The sequence below is a fragment of the Esox lucius genome, chromosome 19, assembly GCF_011004845.1.
Source record: "Esox lucius isolate fEsoLuc1 chromosome 19, fEsoLuc1.pri, whole genome shotgun sequence".
Lineage (NCBI taxonomy): Eukaryota > Metazoa > Chordata > Actinopteri > Esociformes > Esocidae > Esox > Esox lucius.
Window position 1 is genome coordinate 1,014,736 of NC_047587.1, and position 19,045 is coordinate 1,033,780.

Below are 19,045 nucleotides of genomic sequence, written 5' to 3' on the forward strand. Positions count from 1 at the left end.
CGTCTTCAACGGGAGATTCCTTTGAGGAGGTAAAAACATGCAGAGCCAGAGCCTGTTATATCTTCTGCTCTCTGTGGGGACTCTGTTCACCCGACTGCATGGTAAGAACAGGACGATTGACACTTGACCTGCTAGTTGCAGGGATTTTGTATACTTGATAAAAAAGCTTTTGATTAACTTTTATGACGTGTAATATGGCTCTGGTGTTGTTCTTATTGTTGTCATCATATGAATTAACGTTTTAAACCAATACAAGAAAATGCTTATGTAACTTGCTATAGTTCAGACTTCCAGATCAGAGGCTATTTGACAAGTTTGCAGTGCATATATCTTTGCATGTTACCAAAAGTTTCTATATTTCATATATGTTTAAAGGTATGATTATTGCTTTGACCACGATGGAACCCGACGGTGTGAGAGATTTAATATGCTGTATCCCAGTTCCCATTAAATCTACTGGCATGTTGAATCATGTCAGCTGATAATACAGTTACTCTGTTTGGGTCTGTCTGTTCTGATAATTGGCACCTGTTTGTTTGAGTTACTGAATCAGACCAGTACTGACTAGAAGTACGGATTTAACCAGTTGCAAGTAGCTTTTCATGGAATGATATTGGAGGCAGAAACTGACCCACTGCTACTAACGCTAGCCTTCATGTCTGAGGGAGGGTGCCCTATCTGACCACAAAAAACTAAACAAGAGACCTCCCCTATAAGCACTATCCAAAATAACAACTAAATTCCGTGTAAAACGCGGTTAGGGTTAGGGTTACCTTGTTAGGCAGTATTTTTCTAATCCAGCACCTACCAATAAATCTCCAAACATATTAAAGCAGGCATCCCCAACCTTATTCATAACCAAGTTTATCGGCAACGAACAACATTTGAGAACCGGTGCGGCCTTGTCAGTATAAAGAAGTTCAAACATTATATTATTGTCCAAAAGTATTAACTATTTGTACACATATTTGTCTTAGGCCTACGTTTCCCAGCAGGTTAAACCGCGGTCTGACAGGTTTAACTATCAGTACATTTCAGTCCCGTTAACAGTTCGTGAAATCCTCCTCATGTCCATGGGTCTCCCAGCTTCAAGGAACCCCTCGAACTGTGTTCAGTGGCTGGATCTCTCAGAAAGCGAAACCAATGTCTGTGATATATCATTTCGCTGATTAGTATTCAGTTGCGAGGTAGCCTTTGTGTCTACACTTCAATTCGCGTTGTCATTCTATTTCCCATGGCCAGTCAAAACTGGCCTATATCAAAACATGTCCACGATACTGCGCTTCTCCCTTAATGTACAAAGCTGTACATTGGAGAGTTTTAATTCCTCGTTTATTTGCCATGCGACTTGATGGGCACAATGCCTGGCTTTGTGGATACAGTCCTGGATAGAGGCGAGGACGTGCGCTTTTTTCTTACCACACAGCAACAGCCGCACTGGTCTCAACTCTATACTGTTGCGATCTGTCTCGCGCCACCTGAACAGCCTGTCAAAGGTAAATACAGTAGGTGATGCACGCAGGATTGGGTACTAGTGATGGGACGTTCGCGAACGACTCGGCTCTATTTTTATAAATCTATAAAAAAAAATTAAGATACGAATAATCAAACGGGGTGTTGGAGGGTTCATGGGAGTTTGCCCAACCAATCCACATGTGTTTTGTGGATTTGGAGAAGGCATTCGACTGTGTCCCTCGCAGCATCTTGTGGAGGGTGCTTGGGGAATATGGGGTCCTGGGTCCTTTGCTAAGGGCTGTCAGGTCCCTGTACAACCGAAGCAGGAGCTTGGTCCGCATTGCCGGCAGTAAGTCAGACTTGTTCCCAGTGTATGTTGGACTCCGGCAGGGCTGCCCTTTGTCACCCGTTCTGTTCGTAATTTTTATGGACAGAATTTCTAGGCGCAGCTAGGGGCCGGTGGGTGTCAGGTTTGGGGACCACACAATTTCGTCTCTGCTCTTTGCAGATGATGTTGTCGTGTTGGCCCCTTCTAACCAGGACCTTCAGCATGCGCTGGGACGGTTTGCAGCCGAGTGTGAAGCGGTGGGGATGAAAATCAGTACCTCCAAATCCGAGGCCATGGTCCTCAGTCGGAAAAGGGTGGCTTGCCCACTTCAGGTTGGTGGAGAGTGCCTGCCTCAAGTGGAGGAGTTTAAGTATCTAGGGGTCTTGTTCACGAGTGAGGGAAGGATGGAACGGGAGATTGACAGACGAATCGGTGCAGCTTCTGCAGTAATGCAGTCGATGTATCGGTCTGTCGTGGTGAAGAAAGAGCTGAGCCGCAAGGCGAAGCTCTCGATTTACCAGTCAATCTACGTTCCTACTCTCACCTATGGTCATGAGCTTTGGGTCATGACCGAAAGGACAAGATCCCGGATACAGGCGGCCGAAATGAGCTTTCTCCGCAGGGTGGCTGGGCGATCCCTTAGAGATAGGGTGAGAAGCTCGGTCACCCGGGAGGAGCTCAGAGTAGAGCCGCTGCTCCTCCACATCGAGAGGGGTCAGCTGAGGTGGCTTGGGCATCTTTTTCGGATGCCTCCAGAACGCCTTCCTGGGAAGGTGTTCCGGTCCCGTCCCACCGGGAGGAGACCCCGGGGAAGACCTAGGACACGCTGGAGGGACTATGTCTCCCGGCTGGCCTGGGAACGCCTCGGTGTCCCCCCGGAAGAGCTAGAGGAAGTGTCTGGGGAGAGGGAAGTCTGGGCATCCCTGCTTAGACTGCTGCCCCCGCGACCCGGCCCCGGATAAGCGGTAGAAGATGATATGGTATGGTAATAATCAAACGGTTTAAATGAATATAATTATCTAATTAAAAGAACGAAAAAATTAATAAAATAATATAAGACTAAATGCTCAAGCACTCATTGGTTCTGACTGTCTGCTCAGACTACCGTAATTACCCGTTTGTAGCCGAACCGTGTATAAACCGCACCAATGCGCAACTTAGAGAGAGCTGTGAAAACACCTTGCATCGTTTCTATTTTGACCCATATTTCAGCATCACGGACAGAGATCGGAGGTCTAATTATCAATAGTTATTTGTTTAAACTTCACAGAAAATAAAGAAATGCATTGGATTTCATGCTAATTTCTAGTAGGTAATCAAGGGGTGTTCAAAACAGCAAAACAAAAGTGACATTTGGCACAAAATAGGCAAAGTTGTTGTAGTTAAAAGTACTAAGGACTGACCACGCAGGCTGATATCAGTCTTCAATAACGTTTTAATTCATTCGTTACCGTAAATAACAATTACGGACATCATGTGTACAGGCTGTTGGACACTTATCTAAAGCAGCTCGGCAAAATGCTTCCATAACCAATTACACACCGTCGAAGATAATGGAGGAAAGAACAAGTTCACTCACTGACACTCATTTTCACTGATGGGTTTGTTATTATGGTTTTGTCTATTTTATTCTTATAGATAAATAGGCCTGAATGAGTGCATGTTGTGCATACAGTAGAATGTAATAGAATATGCATAAAATGACCATACAGTGCAAAACTTTCAATTTCAACAAGGGCTCCCTGATGTCCAAGTTGCCTCTCAAAAATGTCTATCCTTTCTATAGGACACCTGGCCACACAGTTCACAGCTCCAAAAGCAATCCAATTATTCTGTTCAGATTGTATTCATTTTGAATGGTTAGATTTATATGCACTTTGTTTATATACATTAAAATTATACTTTTTTGTATATGTTATACTTTAAATGCAAATGTTTTATGGCATTATTTTCTGTAACAAACCAATGTATTTTAAATACATTGTGGTTAAGGTAGTGTGTGATTTCATTTAATAATTTCATTAGAACTGTTTTAACACCAATCATAGTCAAACTATCGCAAACTTTGACTTGAAAAAATACAAAACATATTTTATTAAATAGTTCTAATTTTATTAAATAGTTCTAATGAATAGTTCTTTTTGGTGAGCTGATCTGAATGAGCCAGCTCACTGAAAAGTACCGAAATGCCCATCACTACTGGGTACACATTGAGATAATAACCAACTCATTTTAAAACGCTAAGAAATATTGGATTTTCATAACCCTCTCCTGCACTACATTTATAAAACATAAAACCCACCACTGACATTTTTTTTAAAGCTTGACCCTGTCATTTTTTCTTCTGTGTGCCAATAACATACATTGCGAACCATCCGTTACTGTCCTGATTTGTTGTATATGATTCTTAGCTTCAATAATGGGACTCACGACCTTGGTGTAGCTAACCTTGGGCTGCAGCCGTGTGGTCGCTGCGTGAAATCACTCTGTGTCTTTAGGGACTAATTATGCTACTGTCATTCCATCTCTTCATTAACTAACTCTGGTGATGCTTCCAAAATGGTCTCCTATAGGAACACAAAGTAGTATACTTTATAGGGAATGGAGTGGAACGGAATAAAGAATAGGATTTTGGTCTAAATTATTGTACTATGTAGGGAATTTAGTTGTCTAAAGAAGTACACTATTATAGGAAATAGGGTGTCATTTGGGCCATGCACCATTTCAGAATAATTTAGGACACTACCCTGCGCAGTGTGGTTGGGCCACGGACCATTTCAGAACTTCATCAGATAAGGTTTATATGACACCCAAATAAGTATGAAGACCTGAATGTTATTATGATACATTTATTTTCATTTCTCTATATTTTTCAGGGGCTAAGTGGACATACACTGGTGAGTCAAATATATTTCTGTCTCATAATAATCTGAGTTTGAATTATTCCAGGGGCACAACACTGACTGACTGTTCCAAGTGACTTTCTAACTGCCTTTCTGTCTGCCTCTCTGTCTGCCTGACTGTCTGTCTGACTGTGTCCATGCTGCTTCCCCTTCCTCAGACCTCTCTCCCACCCTGGATCACAGAAAGTCATTGTTAAGGTGGCCAATAAGTGCCATGAAGAGTAATGAAAGCCAACAGTAGTTCAGTTTTATAGCTGTTTTGTATCAATCCTATTGCTAGGGTATTTTATGATTGGGCATTTACAGTACTGTAGGGAGCTGGCTAAAATGAGCATTATGTTGCACCTGTTATTCCACCTGTTAAACCACCTGTAATTACAACATCTGTTAAACCATCTGTAATAATAACATCATTTTAATTCACTTGTAATAACAACAACTATTAAACCGTCTGCTTAAACAGGTATACGGTATTACTATGATTAACAGGTATATGGTATTACCATTACTAACAGGTATATGGTATTCATGTTACTAACAGGTATAGAGTATTATTATGACAAAGAGGTATAAAGTATTACCATTACTAACAGGTATACAGTATTACTATGACTGACAGGTATATGGTAGTACTATGACTGACAGGTAGATGGTAGTACTATGACTAACAGATATAAGGTAGTACTATGACTAACAGGTATATGGTAGTACTATGACTAACAGGTATAAGGTATTAATATGACTAACAGGTATAAGGTAGTACTATGACTAACAGGTATAAGGTAGTACTATGACTGACAGGTATATGGTAGTACTTTGACTGACAGGTATATGGTAGTACTATGACTAACAGGTAGATGGTAGTACTATGACTTACAGGTATATGGTAGTACTGTGACTAACAGGTATAAGGTAGTACTATGACTAACAGGTATATGGTAGTACTATGACTAACAGGTATAAGGTATTAATATGACTAACAGGTATAAGGTAGTACTATGACTGACAGGTATATGGTAGTACTATGACTGACAGGTATATGGTAGTACTATAACTAACAGGTAGATGGTAGTACTATAACTAACAGGTATAAGGTATTACTATGACTAACAGGTATAAGGTAGTACTATGACTGACAGGTATATGGTAGTACTATGACTGACAGGTATATGGTAGTACTATGACTAACAGGTATATGGTAGTACTATGTCTAACAGGTATATGGTAGTACCATGACTGACAGGTATATGGTAGTACTATGACTAACAGGTGTAAGGTAGTACTATGACTGACAGGTATATGGTAGTACTATGACTAACAGGTATATGGTAGTACTATGACTAACAGGTAGATGGTAGTACTATGACTAACAGGTATATGGTAGTACTGTGACTAACAGGTATAAGGTAGTACTATGACTGACAGGTATATGGTAGTACTATGACTAACAGGTATATGGTAGTACTATGACTGACAGGTATATGGTAGTACTATGACTAACAGGTATAAGGTAGTACTATGACTGACAGGTATATGGTAGTACTATGACTGACAGGTATATGGTAGTACTATGACTAACAGGTATATGGTAGTACTATGACTAACAGGTATAAGGTATTACTATGACTAACAGATATAAGGTAGTATTATGACTGACAGGTATATGGTAGTACTGTGACTAACAGGTATATGGTAGTACTATGACTAACAGGTATAAGGTAGTATTATGACTAACAGGTAGATGGTAGTACTATGACTAACAGGTATATGGTAGTACTATGACTAACAGGTATAAGGTATTACTATGACTAACAGGTATAAGGTAGTACTATGACTGACAGGTATATGGTAGTACTATGACTAACAGGTATATGGTAGTACTATGACTAACAGGTATATGGTAGTACTATGACTAACAGGTAGATGGTAGTACTATGACTAACAGGTATATGGTAGTACTGTGACTAACAGGTATAAGGTAGTACTATGACTGACAGGCATATGGTAGTACTATGACTAACAGGTATATGGTAGTACTATGACTGACAGGTATATGGTAGTACTATGACTAACAGGTATAAGGTAGTACTATGACTGACAGGTATATGGTAGTACTATGACTGACAGGTAGATGGTAGTACTATGACTAACAGGTATATGGTAGTACTATGACTAACAGGTATAAGGTATTACTATGACTAACAGATATAAGGTAGTATTATGACTGACAGGTATATGGTAGTACAGTGACTAACAGGTATATGGTAGTACTATGACTAACAGGTAGATGGTAGTACTATGACTAACAGGTATATGGTAGTACTATGACTAACAGGTATAAGGTATTACTATGACTAACAGGTATAAGGTAGTACTATGACTGACAGGTATATGGTAGTACTATGACTAACAGGTATATGGTAGTACTATGACTAACAGGTATATGGTAGTACTATGACTAACAGGTATATGGTAGTACTATGACTAACAGGTATATGGTAGTACTATGACTAACAGGTATAAGGTAGTACTATGACTGACAGGTATATGGTAGTACTATGACTAACAGGTATATGGTAGTACTGTGACTAACAGGTAGATGGTAGTACTATGACTAACAGGTATATGGTAGTACTATGACTAACAGGTATAAGGTAGTACTATGACTAACAGGTATATGGTAGTACTATGACTAACAGGTATAAGGTATTACTATGACTAACAGGTATAAGGTAGTACTATGACTGACAGGTATATGGTAGTACTATGACTAACAGGTATATGGTAGTACTATGACTAACAGGTAGATGGTAGTACTATGACTAACAGGTATAAGGTATTACTATGACTAGCAGGTATAAGGTAGTACTATGACTGACAGGTATATGGTAGTACAATGACTGACAGGTATATGGTAGTACTATGACTAACAGGTAGATGGTAGTACTATGACTAACAGGTATATGGTAGTACTATGACTAACAGGTATATGGTAGTACTATGACTAACAGGTATAATGTAGTACTATGACTGACAGGTATATGGTAGTACTATGACTAACAGGTATATGGTAGTACTGTGACTAACAGGTAGATGGTAGTACTATGACTAACAGGTATATGGTAGTACTATGACTAACAGGTATAAGGTAGTACTATGACTAACAGGTATAAGGTAGTACTATGACTAACAGGTATATGGTAGTACTATGACTAACAGGTATAAGGTATTACTATGACTAACAGGTATAAGGTAGTACTATGACTGACAGGTATATGGTAGTACTGTGACTAACAGGTATATGGTAGTACTATGACTAACAGGTAGATGGTAGTACTATGACTAACAGGTATAAGGTATTACTATGACTAGCAGGTATAAGGTAGTACTATGACTGACAGGTATATGGTAGTACTATGACTGACAGGTATATGGTAGTACTATGACTAACAGGTAGATGGTAGTACTATGACTAACAGGTATATGGTAGTACTATGACTAACAGGTATATGGTAGTACTATGACTAACAGGTATAATGTAGTACTATGACTGACAGGTATATGGTAGTACTATGACTAACAGGTATATGGTAGTACTGTGACTAACAGGTAGATGGTAGTACTATGACTAACAGGTATATGGTAGTACTATGACTAACAGGTATAAGGTAGTACTATGACTAACAGGTATATGGTAGTACTATGACTAACAGGTATAAGGTAGTACTATGACTAACAGGTAGATGGTAGTACTATGACTAACAGGTATATGGTAGTACTATGACTAACAGGTATATGGTAGTACTATGACTAACAGGTATAAGGTAGTACTATGACTGACAGGTATATGGTAGTACTATGACTAACAGGTATATGGTAGTACTATGACTAACAGGTATATGGTAGTACTATGACTAACAGGTATAAGGTAGTACTATGACTAACAGGTAGATGGTAGTACTATGACTAACAGGTATATGGTAGTACTATGACTAACAGGTATATGGTAGTACTATGACTAACAGGTATAAGGTAGTACTATGACTGACAGGTATATGGTAGTACTATGACTAACAGGTATATGGTAGTACTATGACTAACAGGTATAATGTAGTACTATGACTAACAGGTAGATGGTAGTACTATGACTAACAGGTATATGGTAGTACTGTGACTAACAGGTATAAGGTAGTACTATGACTAACAGGTATATGGTAGTACTATGACTAACAGGTATAAGGTAGTACTATGACTAACAGGTATATGGTAGTACTATGACTAACAGGTATATGGTAGTACTATGACTAACAGGTATATGGTAGTACTATGGTCCCTTGTTTCTGACAGAAGTGAGAGGGAGAGAAATCATTTCCATTAACATCCACAGACATCGTGTCCTTTAAATGAGTGTCATTTAATTCTGATACAGCTCTGGGGTTTACGTGTCACTCCGATGGGCATGTTTTGTCCATCTTTTTTTGCATGTCAGTCTCTCCAACACATCGTCCGTTTGTGTGAGCCAACAACTCCGCCCACTTTTTCAGATTCAGCACATTTCCTCTTGGAAGGTCGGATGTAGTGCATGGCACTAAGCCTACATCAGGGGGTGCTGAGCCTACGATGGGTGGGGCTGAACCCACGATGGGTGGGGCTGAACCTACGATGGGTGGGGCTGAGCCTATGTCAGGGGTGCTGAGGCTAGGTCACGGGGTGCTGAGGCTACGTCAGGGTTGCTGAGGCAACATCAGGGGTGCTGAGGCTATGTCAGGGGGTGCTGAGGGTATGTCAGGGGGTGCTGAGGCTGCGTCAGGGGGTGCTGAGGCTGAGTCAGGGGTGCTGAGGCTACGTCAATGGGTGCTGAGGCTGCGTCAGGGGGTGCTGAGGCTACGTCAGGGGTGCTGAGGCTATGTCAGGGGGTGCTGAGGCTATGTCAGGGGGTGCTGAGGCTATGTCAGGGGGTGCTGAGGCTATGTCAGGGGGTACTGAGGCTGCGTCAGGGGGTGCTGAGGCTGCATCAGGGATGCTGAGGCTGCGTCAGGGGTGCTGAGGCTACGTCAGAGGTGCTGAGCCTACGTCAGGGGTGCTGAGGCTATGTCAGGGGGTGCTGAGGCTACGTCAGGGGTGCTGAGGCTATGTCAGGGGGTGCTGAGCCTACGTCAGGGGTGCTGAGCCTACGTCAGGGGTGCTGAGGCTATGTCAGGGGGTGCTGAGACAACGACGGGGGCTGCAAAAACTGTGAACTTGTGAAGAGGCGTGTTAAACATTATTAACTCTTCCAGTTGTTCATCAAGACGACTCCACAACTCCTGGCCACAGTGCCGGACCTTTATTGCGAGGTCCAGAATTAGACCACTGTGCCAGGCGAAGGATGTCTTTCTGTTTGTCGGTCTGTAAGAACATCCTGAGGGAATTTTCATTATAATTCTCTTAATATTCTCATTAGATCCCTTCGCAACTTTATTATTTCACTAGTAAATCATGTTCAGTAACCGTAAACAATTAAGATTGTGTAACAGTTTTGAACAAGCAGTGGATTTGCAGATCAGCAGAGAGCCAGGTCAGAGTGTTGTTTGAGTCAGAGCCAGGTCAGAGTGTTGTTTGAGTCCGAGCCAGGTCAGAGTGTTGTTTGAGTCCGAGCCAGGTCAGAGTGTTGTTTGAGTCCGAGCCAGGTCAGAGTGTTGTTTGAGTCAGAGCCAGGTCAGAGTGTTGTTTGAGTCAGAGCCAGGTCAGAGTGTTGTTTGAGTCAGAGCCAGGTCAGAGTGTTGTTTGAGTCCGAGCCAGGTCAGAGTGTTGTTTGAGTCAGAGCCAGGTCAGAGTGTTGTTTGAGTCAGAGCCAGGTCAGAGTGTTGTTTGAGTCAGAGCCAGGTCAGAGTGTTGTTTGAGTCCGAGCCAGGTCAGAGTGTTGTATGAGTCAGGTTATGAGAATGGGCCTGGTATTTCCTGGTGGATTTCCTCTTGACTTATAGTCAAACACCAAACCCATGGTTACCTCTGAGCTACTACTAGATGAGTCATACGTTAACGTCTTCACCTTAACACTGTTGCCCTGGTTAACTCGGGCTACCACCAGATGAGTCATACGTTAACTTCTTCACCTTAACACTGTTGCCCTGGTTACCTCGGAGCTACCACCAGATGAGTCATACGTTAACGTCTTCACCTTAACACTGTTGCCCTGGTTACCTCGGAGATACCACCAGATGAGTCATACGTTAACTTCTTCACCTTAACACTGTTGCCCTGGTTACCTCGGAGCTACCACCAGATGAGTCATATGTTAACGTCTTCACCAAAACACTGTTGCCCTGGTTACCTTGGAGCTACCACCAGATGAGTCATAAGTTAACATCTTCAACTTAACACTGTTGCTCACTGCCAGGAAGATTGGGACTGTAAATCTTTATATTAAGCCAAGATCATGGTGATATGTTATGATAACCTAAAACCAGATCATGGTGATATGTTATGATAACCTAAAACCAGATCATGGTGATATGTAATGATAACCTAAAACCAGATCATGGTGATATATTATGATATCCTAAAACCAGATCATGGTTATATGTTTTGATAACCTAAAACCAGATCATGGTGATATATTATGATATCCTAAAACCAGATCATTGTTATATGTTTTGATAACCTAAAACCAGATAATGGTAATTTCTCATAGTAATTTGGGAATCACTGTAATTTCTCTTTAAAACCAGATTATGGTGATTTCTCATGGTAACATAAAGCCAGATTATGGTGATTTGTTATGGTAACGTAAAGCCAAATCACAATGATATGTCATGGTACACATTCGTCAGCTCTGACCCAGCTCAACCAGGCCTACAACAATCATGACATCATGTGCTTTTGTTCCATTCTGTGATGTCGTCAAATTGGCTTCCAGAAGGTTCGGACAGTAGAATGTCAAAAAAAATATTATCTGGACATGTCATGTTTAATGAAACTAATGTGTTTTCTCCCACAATCTCTCACAATACATTGTATTTTTACTGTAAATGATGAATTGATGAAATGATGAATTGGGTGGTGTCAGAATTGGTCGTATAGTGCTGTGAGTCCTGCTAATATTGTATAGAATCTTTTACTTCATGAAGCTCTCTGAAACATGTTAGCCAGCAAGGCAGAGTAGCTGGTAGGTGCTTCCTTCTACTTCACTGAATGGAAACATTATGGAGATCAGGATGTCTTTATGTTGCGTCCAAAACCAAGAAGTTTCTTTCTTTCAAATGTGTTTTCTCCCATGTTCCTAGCTCCTGGTTACATCTTGGTCCTTCTTGATCCAAACCCATTGATCCTAGCATCATGTCCTAGCCAACATATTGCTGTGACTGCATGGGAAGTTATATTTGATGAACTACTGAAAGGCAGCCAAGGTTTGAGGTCGTACACCAAACCGTACGCCTTGAAGTGCAGAAAGTGCCTTTGTTCTTTCAGGAACCTCTCATTTGGAAACAGACCGCGTTCTTAATGGTTCTTCAACTAACAACAGTCTCCCCTCTGTCTGCCTGTTTTCTCACTCCCTCCATCCCTCTCTCTGCCTGTTTTAACTCTCCCTCCATCCCTCTTACTGCCTGTTTTCTCCCTCCCTCCATCCCTCTTACTGCCTGTTTTCTCACTCCCTCCATCCTTCTTACTGCCTGTTTTCTCACTTCCTCCATCCCTCTGTCTGCCTGTTTTCTCACTCCCTCCATCCCTCTCTCTGCCTGTTTTCTCACTCTCCCTCCCTCTCTCCCTCAAATGGCTCCTGCTGACAAGGCAGAGGACCGCAGCAAACCACAGGACTCTCACACCCAGGATGTAACCTAAATTACACCCTGTTCCCTGGATAGTGCCCTATATTTTCCCAGGATGCCTTAGGGGTCACAGTAGGGAGAAGCGTGCCATCTGAGGCACCTCTGTAGTGTTGCCACGCCATATTCCCTTATATAATAATACGTGGACTGGGAATACAGATAAAAGGTCCGGTCATCCAGGAACAAAGAGCTCCCTATTCCTTATGTTTCCCCTGGTCTAAAGTAGGGCACAAACAGCCCCCTGTTCCCTATGTTTCCCCTGGTCTAAAGTAGGGCACAAACAGCCCCCTGTTCCCTATGTTTCCCCTGGTCTAAAGTAGGGCACAAACAGCCCCCTGTTCCCTATGTTTCCCCTGGTCTAAAGTAGGGCACAAACAGCCCCCTGTTCCCTATGTTTCCCCTGGTCTAAAGTAGGGCACAAACAGCCCCCTGTTCCCTATGTTTCCCCTGGTCTAAAGTAGGGCACAAACAGCCCCTTGTTCCCTATTCTCAGGGCACTGAGCAGGGAATATATATAGAAGGCAGTTCAGGACAGAGCTGGATAAACCCAGGTCAGCCTTTGAAGTGTTCCCTGCATCTCCTTAGCTTTGTTTTTTTTATTTATTTTTTTCAGACATAACATTTAAAATGTTGCCTGGCGACTGTATTTTAGCAGCAGTGGGGGGGTAAAATTGCAACATAATGTTTTTATTTGTAAAACATTTTGCACATTTGTAAAAAAAAAGATTACCAAACTTGTAAATACTTGTGTACTTTTCATACTTGTAACTAACTTGTTATTTGGAACCATGTAACTCATTAAAAATACTTGCCAATGTAAAATACTGACATTCAGCGTGATGCATTGCAGAGGAGGAAGAACACGTCTCAGCATGGTCGGCTTCTCCAAGCCGCTCGTACCTCGGTTGTTGATACTATACCAAACCTTTATCCAGTTCGTTCAATGTGACAATGCATTTGAAAAGTATGATTTGTTTTTTTAATGAAAACAATATAAACGTTATAGGAATGATAATGGGCTACATTACTACAACAAAACACTTTTAATTAGCTAGGAATTGACATGGCAAGTTACCGTTTTGCATATGATTTTTCATACTGAAAAATTTTGGAGCAGAAATTGCTATGAAGTAAAAGGCATCATATGTTCTGTGATCATATTCTAAATTATGGTATGTTTCAGGTCCACATGGAGAACACCATTGGTCAATGCACTACCCGTTCTGTGGTGGATCGTTTCAGTCACCCATAGACATCCAGACCCGGCAGCTGAGCTTTGACCCCTCACTACGGCCAATCGAGCTGCAGAACTATAACCTGTCAGCCAATGAGCAGCTGACCCTTGGCAACAACGGTCACTCTGGTGAGTAAAGATGTATTGATGGTCCCTGCTGGGGGAGGACGCTCATGTCTTCTGAGGTTTGACATAGCATGTTTTTAAAAATATTTATTTATTTTATTTTTATGTATTTGTATTGAGTACATAAATAAAGTTTATTTTCATAAATTCCACATACAGTACATATGGCATAATAAAACCAGCACACCTGACAAAGTTTGACCTACAAGTTTTCGACAGGTATTTCTCCTAAATATAGTTTAGGGTGATCTAGGATTGTCTCTAGAGAGGGTCTGAGGAGGTCTAAAATGGCCTCAGGAGGTCTATAGGGGTCAAGGGAGGTCTACGGTGATTAGGGAGGGTCTAGGCTGGTCTAAAGTGGTATTAGGTGGTCTATGATATCTAGGGTGATTTGCAGTCGTATAAGATGATCTTGGGTAGTCTATGGTGGTATAGACGGATCTAAGATGGTTTTGGTTGTTCAGCAGTGGTCTGAGGGGTTTTAAGGTGGGTTGCGTTGGTTTAAGATGGTATTGGGTGTTTTAGGACATTCTAGAATGGACTACACTCATCTAGGGTGGTCTAAGTTGGTCTACGGTGGTGTAGGGTATCTCAGGTGGTCTAGGGTTTTCTAAGGTAGTCTAGGATGGTCTTGGGTGGTCTACAACAGTGTATGATGGTGAGTGTTATAGGGTGTTTTGTATCGGTTCTAGGGTGTTCTGTGGTGGTCTAGGGTATACTAATGAGGTCTTGGAATGTTTTCGGGGGTCTACGATGGTCTAGGGTGTTCTTTAGTAGTCTAAGTTGGTCTTAAGTGGTCTAAAAGAGTTCAGGATGATCTAGGATGGTCAAAACTGACTCACTGCCTCTAGTGACCACTGTATATCTCTGCAGCATGGGTTGGAGTCAGGCTCTCACTGCCTGTTCTCTGACGCTCTTTGTCAAATACATTCTCATATGTGAGGTGGAACTGTACCAAAACAAATGACCAGCACTTCACAAACGGTACTTGTTCATTCTTCTCCCAGTGAAATCTTTTAATTAGTGGTTCAGTTTAAGAAAAACGAAAGTCTCGCCTGACTGTATTGCCCACTGCAATCTAGCATAATCACTCTCTTATTATGACGTCATTCCCACTGGGTCTCTTAGCTCATGGTAACCATCACACATTTAGTCTGCTCGGAATATATGGGCATAGATGAACATTCTCTGGGGAATCTGTTACACAGCTGTCTTATTCTGGGCTAGAAAACAGAACACATTAAACAGCCTACTTATTCTGGGCTAGAAAACAGAACACATTAAACAGCCTACTTATTCTGGGCTAGAAAACAGAACACATTGAACAACTGTCTTATTCTGGGCTAGAAAACAGAACACATTATACAGCCTACTTATTCTGGGCTAGAAGACAGAACACATTGAACAACTGTCTTATCCTGGGCTAGAAGACAGAACACATTGAACAACTGTGTTTTGCAAGGCTACATAACAGAACATATTAAACAGCTGTCTCTTGCTGGGCTACATAACAGAACACATTAAACGGCTGTGTCTTGCTGGGCTACAAAACAGAACAAATTAAACAGCTGTGTCTTGCTTGGCTACAAAACAGAACAAATTAAACAGCTGTCGATTGCTGAGGCAAGTAGGCTGAGTGTCAAAGCAGGTGTAGTGGAGTGCGTAGAGAAAACTGAGTCAAGCGCAGGGAGGCGATAAACGTTTCTTGTATTTATATTAATTTGAAAAGGCACGCTATAAACGGGCGCACAGTACAGACGTAGAACATAGAACAATACCACACAAAGACGCCCAGAAACACAGGAACTAATATAGGCAACCCAATGAGGGAATGGACACCAGGTGCGTGCAATAACAAGACATGACAGTGACTAGAAGGCCAGCGATGACTAGAAGGCCGGCGATGACGCACGCTGAATACCACGCGGGGGGGAAGGGCGTGCGTCTTCCACGCGCGTCCTCGTTACACTGAGTGACGTTATAATTCCGATTGATCCGATAGCTATTACAACAATTACAGGAAGCTGTGATGTGGTGAATTCTAGTCTAATTAGGTTTGCTGAGTCGTGTTGATGACATCTCTTGTTTTAAGGTGTTTTTTTGTATGGCTAGAACCTGTTAGCTAGCTAACCAACAACTGTCATGTATTTATGAGAGCAGAAGTGTTCATTGAGAACATTTTGTTTTGTTTTCAATAAACACATGAAGATTAAAGGGGCACTGTGTAGAAGACTGAATTTTAAACAGTGAAACAACTTGCCTCCTCCTCTCCTTCCCTTACCAAACGAGAATAATTTTACTTCTCCAGACGGACAAAGAGCAGGTTTATGGTGGGGATAGTGCTGCAAGTGTCTGCAGTCAGTAGGAGGAGATTAAAGAAATGCAATTTGGAAGTCGGACAGCCTTGAATGTTTTAAATCTCTGGCAGTTGGAATAATTTTCAGAAAACAATATTCAAAAAATTACATCCAAACATTCCCTGTAGATGTCTTTTGGTCATTAATGTTATAAAAACATTATCCCTTTACATGAAGTTTACATGTTATCAACTATCTAAGCCATCTGTATCTGTTTTCCCTATAGTAACACACACATTGATTTTGTTGCCAAACAACCAAGTCATCTATAGAAAACAAAAACAAACATCTATTTTATGTGTCTTACATTGTGTGAGATGTTTTTATAATAATTCCCCTTGTGGAAAGATAATGATAATGTAGCTTGATCATCAGGACTGTCTTTCACTGAAGGACAAAATCATTGGCAGTAATGGCTATACAATTCACTATATAGTACACTACTAAATACTAGGGTCATATTCCCTATGTAGTACACATTACTTTAGGCCAGAGCCCTATTCCCTATATAATACATTACTTTAGACCAGAGCCCTATTCCCTATATAATACACTACTTTAGGCCAGAGCCCTATTCCCTATATAATACATTACTTTAGGCCAGAGCCCTATTCCCTATATAATACACTACTTTAGGCCAGAGCCCTATTCCCTATATAATACATTACTTTAGGCCAGAGCCCTATTCCCTATATAATACACTAGTTTAGACCAGATCCCTATTCCCTATATTATACTCTACTTTAGACCAGTGCCCTATTCCTTATATAATACACTACTTTAGGCCAGTGCCCTATTCCCTATATATTATACTACTTTACACCAGAGCCCTATTCCCTATATAATACACTACTGTAGTCCAGGGTCATATTCCCTATATAATACACTACTTAAGACCAGAGCCCTATTCCCTATATATTACACTACTTTGGACCAGGGTCATATTCCCTATATAATACACTACTTTAGACCAGAGCCCTATTCCCTATATAATACACTACTTTAGACCAGAGCCCTATTCCTTATATAATACATTACTTTAGACCAGGGCCATATTCCCTATATAATGCACTACTTTAGGCCAGAGCCTTATTCCCTATATAATACACTAATTTAGACCAGATCCCTATTCCCTATATTATACACTACTTTAGAACAAGGTCATATTCCCTATATAATACACTACTTTAGACCAGAGCCCTATTCCCTTTATATTATACTACTTTTGACCAGAGCCCTATTCCCTATATATTATACTACTTTAGACCAAAGCCCTATTCCCTATATAGGACACTGCTTTAGACCAGAGCCATATTCCCTATATAGTACACTACTTTACACCAGGGTTTTATGGGAAAAGAATAACACTAGGATTAATCTCTATTCCTTTTTCATCATCATCATCCGACTGGACTGTCGCCCCCCCCATCATTTACTGATGAGGTTGGTACCTGGACCAGGGAGGTGCTTATGCCAGCATGTCCAAGAAGTGCTTTCTTAGCTGTAGCCTAATGGTCATGTCTGTGTGGACTCACAGTGTGTTGAAGACATGCTGACTCCAGTCTCTCTCTCTAAGACCCCTCCACCCCTCCAGCCCATAATAACAGAGATTGCAGCAGTGGCAGGTATCTGACTCATCCAGTCTTACATGTCCCTGAAGCACCCAGTAGGACGTAACAGACATTTTGACAATAGACAGGATGTTTAACATGATGATGTTGAATTTCAGGTCTTATAGTCTTTAACATTATGTTTCATTCCAGGTCTTATAGTCTTTAACATGGTAATGTTTTATACCAGGTCTTGTAGTTTTTAACATGATGATGTTTTATTCCAGGTCTTATAGTCTTTAACATTATGTTTTATTCCAGGTCTTAGAGTCTACAATTATGATGTTTCATTCCAGGTCTTATAGTGTTTAACATGATGATGTTTTATTCCAGGTATTATAGTCATTAACATGATAATGTATTATTCCAGGTATTATAGTCATTAACATGATAATGTATTATTCCAGGTATTACAGTCATTAACATGATAATGTATTATTCTAGGTCTTATAGTCTTTGACATGATGTGGTTTTATTTCTACAAGTCCTGGGATGTCTTAAACCATTTCTTTTTCTCTCCAGTTGTTCTGTCTCTACCCAGGAAGATGTATATCTCCAGCCTACCACAGCGTTACACCGCTGCTCAGCTCCACCTCCACTGGGGTTCCTCCCACCTCCCCTCTGGCTCAGAACACACAATAAATGGCCATCAGTTTGCTGCTGAGGTAAAATCACTATAAGACAACATGCAGTTAACAGTCAGTCACTTGATCAAGGTGGCAGGCGACCTACTGCAAATTTTGCAAAGTGCAGCTGGTATACTGAGGACACACTCAGCTACATACAGTATGTGTGGTCATGTGGTGTGACGCTTCAAACCCATTTAACTACATACAGTATGTGTGGTCATGTGGTGTGATGCTCCAAACCCATTCAACTACATACAGTATGTGTGGTCATGTGGTGTGACGCTTCATACCCATTCAACTACATACAGTATGTGTGGTCATGTGGTGTGACGCTTCATACCCATTCAACTACATACGATATGTGTGGTCATGTGGTGTGACGTTTCAAACCCATTCAACTACATACGATATGTGTGGTCATGTGGTGTGACGCTTCATACCCATTCAACTACATACAGTACGTGTGGTCATGTGGTGTGACGCTTCATACCCATTCAACTACATACAGTACGTGTGGTCATGTGGTGTGACATTTCAAACCCATTCAACTACATACAGTATGTGTGGTCATGTGGTGTGACGCTTCAAACCCATT

General features: G+C 41.2%; 1 protein-coding gene across 1 annotated transcript in view; it reads left to right on the forward strand.

Annotated features, from left to right (window-relative positions):
• The window catches only part of ca12 (carbonic anhydrase XII), a 40,217-nt gene continuing 21,172 nt past the window's right edge, over positions 1-19,045 (forward strand). The window contains exons 1-4 of the mRNA XM_010865828.4: positions 1-101; positions 4,660-4,680; positions 13,678-13,857; positions 18,344-18,486. Of these exons, the coding sequence (XP_010864130.2) occupies positions 38-101; positions 4,660-4,680; positions 13,678-13,857; positions 18,344-18,486 (408 nt within the window). The 5' untranslated portion in view covers positions 1-37. The remainder of the gene's footprint in view (positions 102-4,659; positions 4,681-13,677; positions 13,858-18,343; positions 18,487-19,045) is intronic.